We start from the raw sequence: 15,015 nt of genomic DNA, 5'->3' as shown, positions 1-15,015 counted from the left end.
TAAATGGAGGAACCAGCATTCAAACCCGAGGCTGTTAATAAGTTATTGACCATTTTTTTAGTTTCAGCCCTCTCCCATACACCACTACAGTAGAAGAAAAAAGGCCAAACTGCATGTCAGGAGACTCCAGTTCTTGGATCTTGACTAAGCTATGGACCTCCAGGCTACACAGTTACATATATATGCAAAATGAGGCATATATATATTATTACTGAATAATATAAAGTTCTATGACTAACTCATTTACTATTGGGCTTGCTTCCATGTGCCTTCTATTAATCAAATCTATCACAAAGGGTGCCTGGGTGGCTCAGTCATTAAGTGTCTGCCTTCGGGGTGCCTGGGTGGCTCAGTTGGTTAAGCGACTGCCTTCGGCTCAGGTCATGATCTGGAGTCCCAGGATCGAGTCCCGCACCGGGCTCCCTGCTCAGCAGGGAGTCTGCTTCTCCCTCTGACCCTCTCCCCTCTCATGCTCTCTATCTCATTCTCTCTCTCAAATAAATAAATAAAATCTTTAAAAAAAAAAAAAAGTGTCTGCCTTCGGTTCAGGTCATGATCCCAGGGTCCTGGGATCGAGACCCATATCGGCCTCCCTGCACAGTGGGGAGTCTTCTTCTCCCACTCCCCCTGCTTGTGTTCCCTCTCTTGCTGTGTCTCTCTCTGTCAAATAAATAAATAAAATCTTAAAAAATAATAATAATAAAATAAAATCTATCACAGAAAATGAAAGAATTATGTCAGACCAAAAAAGAAAGACATATTGGCCACTGCTTCCATGTCAATGAATCATCCAACAGTCTCCTTTTCTTCCTATAATATGGCTGAAAATATGCTGGTTAATCCCCTCACACTGTAGTGCTTTTTAATATCATTGAGCCCATTATTTTTGGAATACCATATCCCACCTGAGTGATAAGAATACGTTTCCAGATCGAAAATTTACCTCAAAATCCTAACATTTTTCCCATTTGAGCTTAATGCAGTGTTACTTCCATAGACATCAGTGAAGATTCTGCCTTGGATAGTTATTAGTGTGCCTACAACAAACAAACAAAAAATTCTGTGTAAGATTACCTACCCACACACCCATACACTTAATACGAAAACATTAGAGGTATTCCTAATGAAACCAGGACCTGGACATTTATATCCCATGTTCATGACTATTGTTTAACACTGTTCTGAAAGTTCTAACAAATACAATAAAACATGAGTGAGTATGTATAGTATTAAATCAATATTTATAAGTATTTGTAAATTAAAGAAGTTTTTTATGGAAAACAATGAATTATTCAATAAATATTGCCTGGGTCATGAATGATCTATTTGAAAAAATAAATAAGCTCCGACTTGACTTTATGCCAAAAAAGTAAATAAATCCTAGGAGAAATAAAAATTAAATATAAAAATAAAACCATAAAAACTCTTGAAAATAAGTATAAATTTATATAATACTTATATAATTGGGGTGGTATGGCCTTCTACAGCATAAAAATGAAGGAAGAAATAACAATAATTAAAATCTATAGATCGAATTTAAAAAATTAAAAATGTCCAAATGACAGGAAAAACCATTAATAAAATTTAAAAGCAAATGGTAAATTAAAAAATATTTCCCACGTATATGATATATAAATAGTTAATATCCTTAAAATATAAAGAATTCTTATAACTTAATATGGAAAAAAATTGACTAGCATTAAATTAAACCAGGAGATGAATAAGTAATTTATAAAAGAAGAAATACAAAGGGCCAATAAATATACATAAATAAGTAAATTTAATTGCATAAATCAAGAATTGGAAAAATTAGAAATAAGCTACTATATTTTTCATATAAATACTTGAAAAAATTAGTTCCTAAAATTGTCAAGATTATAGAAAAGGGCATTCTCACATATTCCTTTTGGGATTATAAACTGGTATAATTATAACTGTAATGAAGTGGAAGCCAGTTGAATGTCCAATAGGGGGATAGTAAAATACTTTATAGCAGATTCAGATATAATCACTGAAAATCATTTTTTGAAATAATATTGGGAGTTATTGTATAATCAGAAATATATTATTTATAAATTATCAGATATAATAATTTTATATACTAAAAATTAAATTAATGACCAGAAACCAAAAAAGATATTATATCAGCTGTCATATAACAGACCTGGAGTCCCAGATAAAGGTGTGATGCTCTTTATCGTTGGGGTTCTGAAACTTTTTGCCTGTAAAATAATACTGTCAATAAGCTAGTATCTCTGCTTCTTACATGATTTACATTTAAATAATCCTACAATATGACTGTCAAAATACCTCTTTTTACATATAAAAAATAAAGTTTAGAATATTATTATTCTGCTTATTCAAGATCTTTTCCTTACCCACTAAAAATTCTCTTTCATTTCAATGTTTTTAGTTTGGAATTTTAATATTTAATCTTCCTTTGTTATCAGGGTAAGTCAAACCCTAGTAATAAGGCTCTCTCGTAACAACTTTTAGGAATTTGGGGGAATAAAATTACAGAAAGTCTTCTTTTATTTAAACCTATGGAGAAGAAATAACAAAGCACATTGCAAAACAGAAGCAAAACCTGGAAAAAGTCCATCAGAGTAAGCTTTAGTAATGAAGCTAATGATAATTTTCTAGAGCAATGCAAGTATAATTCTTAAGAATTGTGACATCAAATAGGAATGGGGAGAGAGGAGAATCCCAGGGAGCCCACAAGGGTGATGGAAACTCTAATACTTTTGATAGACAGACATAATTTTAAAAAATACATGGGATGGTCCTTAGAAGAAATGTATTATTGTAAATATCTACATATAGGGTAACTAAATTTTGAATGACTTCTATGCTATGTGCAATCATATTTTATCTCATTGCATTAGAAATTATAAAAAAAAGAAAAATAGTTATGATCTTATTGAAAATGAAGAAAAGGAAAATCAAACTCAGAGTAGAAATGGAGAAAGAGAAAAAATAGTGTGAACAAGAAAAAAATTTAATGTATAAAATTTAATTCATTAATAAAATTAATTTAAAGAGGGAAACAAGAAATGATAAAAGGGATTCCACTACCATAGAAAATAATTAAAACTGAATGAAGTTATCCTTCGCTACATGCTAGTGTATTTTTAGTGTGGAAATAGATAACAATCTATAAAATTAAAAAATAAAAGCCCAATTCAGCAAGAAAGCAAGCACAAGATTGATCATCCAAAAGTAAAAGAGGAGATTCCCATATACATTGAAGGTGCATTCCCAGCTGTTGATGCGACCTCTGCAGGTATTACTTTCTGTAATAGGAACCCCATCCACACTGACTCTAACAGTGTAGGAATCTTCTGGCATTGCTCTGCAAAGCAAATGGAGAACATGTAAGGAATGCAATGACCCTTTTATTTAATGTATATTATTAAGGAAAAATACTGCCCCAGACTACAAGTCACTTTTGAAAAAAAAAAAGTGTCTAAAATTCTAATTGATGTACAGCTAAATTCCATTCTATATTATTAGAATTCTAAATTATTAGAATTCCATTCTAGATTATGGAGGATCTCCCTCTTGAACTCTGTACTGCAGATTCTAACATCATGGACCTCAGGCAAATGCTTATTCTAAGTGCACTGGTGCTTACTGAAAAGGACAACAAATGCAATAACAAACGTAGGAATAACCATTTAAAACAATAATACATCACCTTGGTACAGTTATGTTATGCTTTTTTTTTTTTTTTTAAAGTTCTGATCAAATTTCTCTCTAAGAAAGCTTTTGCTGCTGAAAAACAGCCAACAAGCTTGATAAAGATGAAATCCTCTGGAAAATGCGCCACCTGTTTTATTATTAAAAGTTGCCATTTTGGGGCACCTGGGTGGCTCAGTCGGTTAAGCGACTGCCTTCGGCTCAGGTCATGATCCTGGACTCCAGGATCGAGTCCCATATCAGGCTCCCTGCTCTGCGGGGAGTCTGCTTCTCCCTCTGACACTCCCCCCTCTCATGCTCTCTCTCTCTCTCTCTCGTTCTCTCTAATAAATAAAATAAAATATTTAAAAAAAAAAGGCCTCCAAGGGCTCAAAGATATAATTTCTTAAAAAATAAATAAATAAATAAAATAAAAGTTGCCATTTAAAATGATTAATTTTTCCTGTAAGTTGTTAATAACAAACATCATTTTGGACTGATGGTAAAGAACTTGAAATGTCACTATACAAAATGATCATCTTTAATCTTAATGACTATGTCAAGATTTTGAATGAAATTAATCAAACTGGACAGGAAAGCATAATTTTGATATTTTGAGGAGCATCATTACAATTTAATAGTAGCCATTTATCTTCTGAAATAGATCAATAATGATAAGATAATAGCTCCAATAACCTGGGGGAGGATATAGAGTTTATTTTATTGTGCCAATATGTGGAAAGAACATTACAACTGAATATAATAAAGCTATAAAATAGTCTAAACATCATGAAATAAAAAACAGCTGATCTTCAGAAAATATTATAATGGCCAGAGTATATAAAAAACTATATAATACTAATATGTGTATGATAAAAATGCTCTTAATAAACATACTATAAAACATACCTAGTATAGCACGTAATTTGAGTTGAATGACTTGAATCTTTTTCTACATCACAAGAAATTGATCGGAAAGAAGAAACTAATTGCACACTGTTTCCCAACTCAGCATTATCAACTCCATAGTTAAACTGGTTTGCTTGAGCAAAACCTGGAAAAGTAAAAACACTGAATTATTACTGGAATTGTTTTCAAAGATCTCACAATTGTCATTCAGTATTGAATCATCAATAAATAATAAGAAATAGTACTGACATAAGCAGTTAACCTATTTTATATTTATCCTTATGATTGTAATCCTTTTTGGAAGCTTAAAAACTCACTTTCAACTCATTTCTTCACAAAAGTAATGCTTGAGCACCTATTACTTGCCAGGCGCAGAACTGAATAGCTTATATTCCAGTGGTAGGGTGTGGAGGCTGGAGAAAATAGACTCTCCCCGTCCTCCCCGTCAGATGCTATGTCTGCTGAGGATAACTACTATGTAAAAAAGGAGGCCCAATGGGATAGAAAGAGTAGATGAGGGGAACAGTATTTTATAAGGGATGGGATCTTTACCTTCAGTTCCTATAAAGGAAAATCTGAGGTGAGGACTTGTAAGCATATGATTTATTTGAGTAGTGACCCCTTTGGGAGAAAAGAGAATAAGACCTGAGGAAAGAAAACCTGGGCTGTGAGCACAGATGGAGCACAATCTTGCTGGAAACTCCCAAGGAAAATATGGGCTTCCTCTAGGAATCAAAGAATCAAACATCTCTTCATCAAATCCTGTCCCCATTAGTTGGGGGTTCTCCAGGTGAAATAGCTTCTCCTGCACTTTCAGGCTGCACATATGCCCATATGCCATAGGGGTTCCAATGTCCCATGTCACTGCATAGGTGAAGCCCTGTCTACTGGGACAGTAGACAGACGTGCTATGGGAACAGAAGGCAAGAGCTGCAAGCATAGACTGAGTCACAGTCTATGGGGGACTATCTGCCATGGCTGTGGCTAGAATTAGAGGTGAGAACAAGAGACTGTGAAGCTGAATATAAAAGGCATCTCTTACAGTTGACTCCTCACACCATATGGACATGCGCATGCCCCACATTTTAAATATAATCCAGTATCAAGTCTCCAAGGTGGTAACCAGCCAAAAGCTCTGCTAAAGATTTAATACAAGAGGGTTAGTGGGACAAGATACAACTGGTCCTGAGGCTATAATGAATATTCACCATACCCCCTCTTTACCACCCATTGTAGATTTCCTTACCCTTAACCAGCACTTAAGCTGATGGAGCAACACCAGCCTTCAACCTGAGGGTCTGAGCCCTTAGCTGCTTTACCCTTGTTAGGTTATGGTTGTTATAATTACCTATTCACAGTCATCTGGACATGGAAGCCAAGAGATACCCCCAGGAATAGCCTGAATTCCAGACATATTCTTCCCTATCTCCATTAGGTAAAGCAACCCTACCTCTTCATGATCATCAGAACTGATTATCTCTGGTAGGCTACTAATTATGTTTGATGAATTCAAACTGATCAGTTAGTGATGGTAGTTTCAGTTCAGTGGGAGCCCATATAGGGATCCCTGGCAAAAGCATTCTCTCACTGGAAACTCAGACCCAAATCCAGCAGAATCTAAAACTGCAAGGACAGAAAGCACAGATGCCATTTCCAGATCACTGGGAGTGATAATGACCGAGAGTAACCGTTCACTTCCAGCTCCATGTGTTCTGTCTATCAGGAAAGAATAGCATGTATCTGCCATGGGGTCAAGGCATATGGCATATGATGGAGGCCGGCACCCCATCCCGCAAGATGTTCCCAAGCTGGTATCTTAGGCTTGCCTTTTATAGACCATTCCCTCATTCTACTAGCCCACATGTTTCAGAGTGACACAGGTTTTGCGGTCATGTGCCCATAATCACAACTTTTTCACTATAAAATGTGTTCTTTGTTCTGAGGCACTATTTTATGGAGGCTCCCTGTGGCACCTCTGCTCCTGGGCCTGCTGTACAAGATTTGAGGGAGCCAAAGAGAGAAGCTCCTGGACGAGTCATTCAATCAACCTGGTTTTTCTGTTTCCTCTGTGGGGGATCCTCTCTTGTAGGAATTAACTTGAGACATAGATCTGCATGTTTTGTGCTCATACCACCTTCACGTGCCTCTTTCCAGGACTTTCTTGCTTCTCATCTCCGAACCCTATTCCTGGAATATAGGAGGCATGTGACATAAATGGTCAAGGAAACCTTCTGGAAGGAGTAAGCCAGGAGAATACCTATGGTGAGTGCATTTTAGATAGAGGGAACATGCTGTTCACAGGGCCCTGTGGTGGGAGCATGTTTCTGGATTCAAGAATTAGCAAGCATGGTTGAAGAAGTATGTGTGAGGAGAGTGGTAGGAGATGAGACCAGAAATTGAGGCATTCAGATTATTTTTCTGAGTGAGGAAGCGCTGGAGGCTTCACAACGGAGGCATGGCATGATATGACTTACACTTTCCAAGATTCCCTAGCTGCTGTTCTGAGAGTATAGACAAGGGGCAGCAGAGAAGATGCTGTTTCAGTGATTGGCATGGGGTCAAGAGAAGATTGAAGGATAATCAGTGAGGAGAACAAATACTGGTACCTTCTGGGGGAGTTTTATTATCAAGGGAAGCAGAGACATGGGTGGTAGTTAGAAGGGGGTGTGGAGCAAGAGGAAGCCTGATGATTTTGCTCTCGCCTTTTTTCAGGTTGGTGAAATAGACTTATGTTTGCATGCTAATGGGTGTGTGCGATTCAACAGAACCAGAGAAATGGATGATGTGAAACAGAGGGAAAAAAATTATTTTTCAATTGATGAAGATTATTTTAATCTTACTATGAATACATGAAAATTCAAAACTAGATTTGGAAGTAGTTAAATATCCATTAAGTAATTTTATGCCACATAAAAGCATTTTATATTGCTGGAACAACATTCAACTTCAAAATAAACCCTAGAAATAAAACCTATGGTTAAGATTAATTGGATACTGGGGTGCCTGGGTGGCTCAGGTCATGATCCCAGCGTCCTGGGATCGAGCCCCGCATTGGGCTCCCTGCTCCGCGGGAAGCCTGCTTCTCCCTCTCTCACTCCCCCTGCTTATGTTCCCTCTCTTGCTATGTCTCTCTCTCTCTGTGTCAAATGAATAAAATCTTAAAAAAAAAAAAAAGATTAATTGGATACTGTTCCATTGAGTAAATCCTATAATTAAATATTCTCCTAATAAAAATGTTTAAAAGATAATAATATTCTAATATGCAGAGTAAATCTATGAAGTTGTCAATGTTATAATATTTTCTGGACTAAAGTTAAGTTAGTAAATAAACAAATTTTGCCTTGATCACTTCAAAATCTAAAATTCCTAAATTCTGAGTTGTAAAAGTATGTGTGTTTTTAAATGTTACTTTTCTCTAAATATCGCAAGTGCTTACCATTAAAACACCACTATTGCCAAATTGATGACTAACAATATTTTGAAATTACAAAAACTTTTTCCTTTGCATCCATGTCATTAATGTAAATTTATAAGCTATTTGAATTTCAGAACTTAATTATCTACAGTGCATATTGTTCCACAGTACAATAATAAACTTAAAATTAGTAAGCCAGGAAAGATGTAGCTTTAACTCTAAATTCTATGTATATATATTACTTATGTTAGAAAAAATAAATAAATATTAGGTATTGACTTTCAATTGTCAAGAAGTTTTGCAGTATGTTTCAGAAAAAAATCACTACTACCTTATGTGCTCACATTAAATAACCTTTAATAGTTAAAGTGGCTGAATTGTTGTGTGATTGCTTTTTAATTATTGAACATTTTCAGCATTCTAAAAAGGTCCATTAAAAACATAAATATTGCCTAGTTTAAGGACTTCACTGTGCCAGATGTTCATCAAATGCCAAAGCCCCTAAAACTCTAGCTCTAGTAAAGCTGCTTGTTTGGGATGGTGCTCTTTAAAGGAACCCTAATGTCCTGGATTCGAATCCCAGTCTGGCATGTCCTTATTGTATGACTTTGGGCCTTCAAATTTTAGATATGAACTCTCTCATTCTTAGTCCTCTCATCAGAGAAATGACTAGGGGCACCTGGGTGGCTCAGTCGGTTGAGCGTCTGCCTTCAGCTCAGGTCATCCCAGGGTCCTGGGATAGAGTCCTTGCTCAGCAGGGAGTCTGCTTCTCTCTCTGGCACTCCCCCTGCTTGTGCTCTCTCTCACTCTCTCTCTCTCAAATAAATAAATAAAATATTTTAAAAAAAAGAAAATGACCATAATCACCTACTTATTGGATTGTTAGGAAGACAAAATGAGGATTATTATATTGCATAACATGGTGCTTGGCTCATATGTTAAGAGCTCGGTTGATATTTGCTCTTATTATCGGTCATAAAAATCCTGAAATTTAAGTTCAGTGTTAACATCCCTTTTGATAAATAACACAGAAATAAATGGGTGGCTAGGACTCGAATCCAGGTTGTAGATGTCAACCTGGCACCTATGATAATTCGGAGAAAAACAATATTTAAAAACATACATTATAAAGCTATTAGCCATTACCATATGTAACTCCCTCCAGGCCCTATGTTCTTAGCTCTTCTCCTATCCTTTTTAGGTAGAAAAAGTAAGCAGAAACTCAACAAAAGGTAGGGATTTTAATAAACACCACTTCTTCCTCTAAGCTCAAACCATAACCAAACAGAACTCATCCAATATAGGCTAAAGTACAAATATAAGCATCAATTTAACATGTGAAAGATATTTGCATTGAATCTGAAGTTTTGATTCTAGGACAGCAGTTACTGCTAAAATGGAATTTTGAAAAGATACAGGAAAACACAGAGAAGCAAGTTACTTGTAAACCTGCTCTTTCCTTTTGCCAACTTCTGCTTATCTTTGGTGTTCATGTTGAGTTTGAAATACACAGAAGGGCTGTTGGCAACTAACTAAAGTATGGAAAGTTTTACTTGTGGGATGGCTCAGGATGTGATACATGTATTTATTTCCCTCTTAGGCACATGTCACAAAATTGGTACAGCAACACAGATCTGTTCTTCAGCATTCCTGAGACAAATACAATTGTAAAAAACAAAACCAACAGAAGATGATACTGTTTTTTGCTTAGGAGTTGTTTTAATGTCATATATATATTTAAATGTCACATACATATATTTAATGTCATATATGTATGTCATATATGTTTTTTACATCATATTTATGTCATATATATAGACCTATCTCCCAGAAGTAAAAACATGAGCCAAATCATTAAGATTTGTAAATATTCTCATTACAATATTGCTTAAAAAAACTATAGAAATATTTCTAATTTTTTAGCTAATTCCAAAGAGTTAAAAAGCAATACAAAGGAATCATCTCTAAAAAGAAGTCCAATAAAAAAGTATAATTCTAAATTAAAAATTGGGTATAAAGAAGATACCTCTGGAAGTACTCCAAAGCACAAAGATTACAGGAAGGGTTGGGTGTACCCTGGATACAGAAAAGGTTGAGGCTTCAGATGGAAATTCCTGGCATGTTGATGTATTTTTTCTTTTGCAGAAACACTGGAGACAAGACTTGCCAGACACACAAACCTGGTTCTTCTGATAGCAGCCTGAGCTGGTATCATGGAAAATGCTGTGTCATTGAAGCCAGCAGTTGCCACGTACCATGCAGGCTGTTTGGATTTCTCTAGTTAAAAAAATGCAGGGGTGAGAGAGTATAAACCTACTCAAAAAGCTGTAACATTAAAAACAATGAGAAAGAAAAGAACAGCGTGATGAAGGACGATTCCTAAAGAATGAAACCAAACCTATAACATAAATACAAAAAAATGATAAAAAATAAAACAAAATGATAAAAATAAAGTAGCTCTAATTTATGGAACAGATAATATCTATGGGTACCTTAGATACATCATCCTTTTCAATAGTCACAATAGCCCCAACAGGTAGGAATTAATATCCCTCTTTACTGATGAGGAAGCCGAGGCTTAGGGGAGTCACCTGCCCCAGTCACAGAGTTGGAAGGGCAAGGATGGAACTAAAAACCAGTCAGACTGGACCAAAGTCCCTGTGTTTTCCATAACATTATAAAAAATATATCATTCAACACTTCAGTTAGATAAAAACATGCAATAGTGAAATATCTAGAAAAAAAAAACTAAAAGTAAAATACTACTCCTTCCATCTTACTGATTTTTTTTTAAGTAAAGGGAACTATTAGAAAGACAGTTGAGAAATACAGGTATAAAGTTAGAAACACTCCAGAACTAATAATCAAAATGATAACACTCCTCATTAAATCAGTCCTCTTAGATGGAGACACAATCATTTCCATGATCGTGGAAATAAAGTGCTCAAAACACTTTAACTTGGGGATCATAATTGTAAAATTATGGCTTTGGCTCCTGAAGCACAGCCTTTAAAACAAAGTGATGCAGTAGCAAATTTTTGCCTGTAAAAGTGAATATGATATGTTGGAAATGGCCAAAAGTCACGTGGATACACCAAAATACTAACAGATCTTTCCAGAGGGTGGAATCTCAGAGAACTCACTTTCTAAGTCAAACATTTCTAGAACATTTAATTTTTACATCATGACTTTTACAAAAATAAAACATTTTTTATAGTCATATGGGACCACTATTTAAGTAATCATCTGGTAGTTACATTCCATTTAGAAAATTTTCTTGAGTGATTAATAAATTAGCTCTGCATGCAATTCTAAACATGAAGTGTGGGTCCGAGACAGCACTGATGTATTATGTGAATGTAGTTCCTCCAAATAAATTTTGTTCAAGTAGCACATTCATGTAGCTTTGGAGGTCTGGTGTGTTTTGTAAATTAATTACATTGCTCTATACACATTCTGTAAATATCATGGGCCCTGAAAACCTATATAAAATAGTATTTAGACTCAGCCTCTGAAAAAGACATATGCTAACACATTCTTAGTCACCTACAATGTGTGGTTAAGGCAAGAAGAGGGAAGACAAATCAGGCTGGGGATATGCACATATCTGCCATTCCAATAGGATTTAACTGTTGTATGATTCTCTGTCAAGAGCATTCAGAAATTGAGACAGATAGGAACACTAGAAATTCACCACGACACCAGTGACAAGGATATATTGTGACTCAGAAAGTCCATGAAAGAGCAAAGGTTAGAGCTAAATTCATAAAGATGTTCTTCCAAAATGCCTTGAGAATAGAATGCTTTGTTTTGTATTTATAACTAAGGGCCATCTGGGTCTATGTACTTAAACTCCATGGGTCCTGGATCAGAAAGAGTTTAGGTCTCCAGGCAGAAATAAACAGCTGAGTGGTTGTATTGTTTTGTTTTCTTTTAATCTGGGCCTTTTTCTCAAGGCTTTTAAATCTCTGTTAAAAACCTAATAGCTTTCAAGCACACTATCTTAACAGCAATTCACAATATAAGGAAACTATGGATAAAGACACTTTTAAAATAGTCTTTAACAAATACATTGCCTTTGGGTGTTTAGACAATGACAAAGACAACCAAACTTCAATCCAAAATATATTCTTCACAATTTAGAGGCATAAACCATTTTAAGTGTATCACTGTGAGATTGCATTCAGCAGAAATGTTATTTGGAAGTATTGAAAGACATTTCAATATATCTGACAGAATACTTAAATATCTTGCTCTGTCGATTCTAACTCCAAAAACCTCATTTCTCTTTTGATTTTATAGACTAAATAATAGCTTTTTGTATTTAAATATTTTTCTTTCCTATCCTTCAAAAATTCATAAGCTGAATACTATTATTTAGATTGTGAAGACCTTAGGGCTAAAAGAACCACATATTTCTATTTAATCTTAGGAAGAGTTGCTCATTAAATAAATTCACTGCTTGCCTGCTATGTTTCCTCCCAAGACCAGGCAAGGAGAAAGAGTCATACATAACCCATGCTTTGATGAAGCATTTGATAAGGACTGTGTGGCAGGAGAAGGGATCCAAAGTTTTGTTTTCAATTACCTTTCTGCCTTCATTAACATTCTATTTCTCCATCATTCCCTCTTTTTAAACATTCTACCTCCAAGGCCCCCCAAATGTTATATTTCATATAAAGATAAATTAAATGTTATTAGACCCATGAAGAACAAAGCAAATTATTGCAAATTTGGGTTAAAGACATTTCTTTCAATTCAGTCATTATAATCCAGATCTTGGGAGTTAAATTAAGCAAGTAATTATAATAAGAATTCAGATGGTAGAGACTCTTGGGGATTTTGTTAGCTGTCAAAGGGGTAGAGTTTTACTACTCTGGGCAAATGGAGAAATAACTCTTCTGGATTTTTTTTTAAACCATAAATGTCTAAATGTGAAATAGTCTTTAAGATACCTCAACGTTGACTCCCCCCCCCAAAAAAGGCAACTGTACCTTCTCCTTTGATAGTCAGCCTTGTCGCTCCATTTATGCTGCCATATTTAGGTATTATTTCTGTGACTTTGGGAATTATTTTAGAGCCATCTGAAAGATATTAAAACACAGTAAAGGTAAAAGCGTCAAGTACTTCAATTCAAGCAGCAAATTCGGTACCACATCTTAACCATGTTGTAAGAAAAACATCATGAAGGTTATAGGACTGAAAGTAAATACACCGTATTTTATTTGTGGTTCTACTACTAACCAGTGACTTGACAGGGAAATAAATCATAGCAAAGCACTACCTTAGGTGCCACAAAGGGCAGGAATAATCCATGATCATTTTCATCATTCTTACCTGTCATATTATAAAACATTTATTAAACCCTTAGTTTCATGTATTGCTCAACTAACTGCAGGTCTATAACTACAGTTAGCAGCCCACACAGCAGCAGACAATGCTGGAGAAATAAGTCATTCATTTTATAAGCACATAAGAAATGCAAAGAATAAATGAAAAGGAAGAGAATAGTCCAGGTACAAAAGCTAATGGTGTGTTTTAAGAAGAAATTGTTTTCTGTGACAGAGTAAGACTTCAGGAAAGATAATTTCTGGGATCTTTTTAGCCTCCTGATGATAGTAAGTTCTTACTCTAATGGTCACTAATTCATTCAACGAACGGTGTATGGGTCCTGGGGATATAAAAATGTGTTAACAGTCTCAACTTTCCAAAAGCTTAGCTTAGACTGTATGGAGTGACAAGAGAGCACAGAGGTCATGGGTGACCAAGAAAGGGCATTTCATCCACACTGCTTGGGTCCTACTAGCTTCTTCAAAGAAGGGGTGTCCCTGCTGCATCTTGGAGGGCAAATATGAATAGCTGGATTGGACCAACTATGGGAGAGAGAAAGAGTTCCAGAAAGAGGGAGGAGCCCATGCAAAACACAAGAGTGAGCAAGCTGCTTCTCTGACAACTCAAAGATACACAGTGGCTAAAAGGGTTTGTTTTCTGCTTCAGCTGTACAAATTTGGTAATTATTAGATTCAGTAACAATTCTCAAAGTAGGTGGAAAAATTGAAGTGGACACAAAAAGAAGCGCTATAGAAATGACTGTTTGAAATAGATGTATGAGAAAAGATTAAAAAATTATAATCATATAGTTCATTCCTGCCCGCAAAAAGCTTAGCATGGACTTCAAATATCTCTGTACTACGGGTCTGACTTTGCCAAGAGTTCCAAGGCTGATCCTGCTTCAGGGACATTTATAACTTCGAGCAGCCAAGAGCAGGAAACTCCAGCGAGGACTCTGGATCCTATCTCCAAGACCGTGCTGCTCTCCACCTATCTCAGGTTCATCCTCCCTTATCTCAACGGACAACTCCAATTTCTATCTTATCAGTCTCTTCTAACCCTCTCCTGGGTATTACTTTGAAGGCAGAGGGCAGCTGCCCCTTAAAGGGGCTGACACCAGCCACAGACACCATTCCTGTCCTACTGGGGGACACTGTCCTCCCTTCGATGGGGTAAAGGCACCCAAGAAGAGAAGAGAGCGGACTCAGATTGTGTCCCCTACCTCCACCCCCAGCCAAGTTTGTGTCTTTTTCAATTGAGCCACTTGTGGGTGGGGGCAGTGAGGTTCCATAATTCAAGCAGTAACTCTTAACGACTTAAGAGCAATCCCTCTTCTCTTCTGTCTGTCTGTTAGGCCTGCCTTGCAGGTCCCGGGTCCCAGAGAGGTCCCCACGATCGCCATGCAGCCGCACCCGCAGCCTTGGCGCAGGGCTGGTGCCAGGCAGTCAGTCCCTCCTCTCCCGCGGCCCCGGGAGCAGGGGTTGCGTCTGCACAGACTTCTGCTCGCCTCCCTGGCGCCCCGGATAAGTTACCTGCGCGGGGGTCTGCGGCGCACAGGAGCAGCCCCCAGAGGCCCCAGGTTCCCAAGAGCCACAGGTGTCCCATCGCCGCGTCAGTCGCGCAGAGTGCGCGCGCGCCGCTCGCTCGCAGCCTCCGCCAGCGCCGGGCTCTGCTCGCCGACC

At 36.7% G+C, this 15,015-nt stretch overlaps 1 protein-coding gene across 1 annotated transcript in view; it reads right to left on the bottom strand.

Moving 5' to 3' along the window:
• Positions 1-15,015, bottom strand: part of PKHD1L1 (PKHD1 like 1) — a 151,106-nt gene extending 136,091 nt beyond the window's left edge. The window contains exons 1-6 of the mRNA XM_035011768.1: positions 14,866-15,015; positions 12,997-13,086; positions 4,588-4,732; positions 3,244-3,352; positions 2,165-2,222; positions 944-1,037 (exon numbers count right to left, since the gene is read on the bottom strand). Coding sequence (XP_034867659.1) covers positions 944-1,037; positions 2,165-2,222; positions 3,244-3,352; positions 4,588-4,732; positions 12,997-13,086; positions 14,866-14,938 — 569 coding nt within the window. The 5' untranslated portion in view covers positions 14,939-15,015. The remainder of the gene's footprint in view (positions 1-943; positions 1,038-2,164; positions 2,223-3,243; positions 3,353-4,587; positions 4,733-12,996; positions 13,087-14,865) is intronic.

Source organism: Mirounga leonina, unplaced genomic scaffold (genome assembly GCF_011800145.1).
Source record: "Mirounga leonina isolate KUSES-001 unplaced genomic scaffold, KU_Mleo_1.0 Mir_165, whole genome shotgun sequence".
Classification (NCBI taxonomy): Eukaryota; Metazoa; Chordata; class Mammalia; order Carnivora; family Phocidae; genus Mirounga; species Mirounga leonina.
Note: the sequence above shows the minus strand (reverse complement) of the source record. Positions and strands in the feature narration are given on the sequence as shown.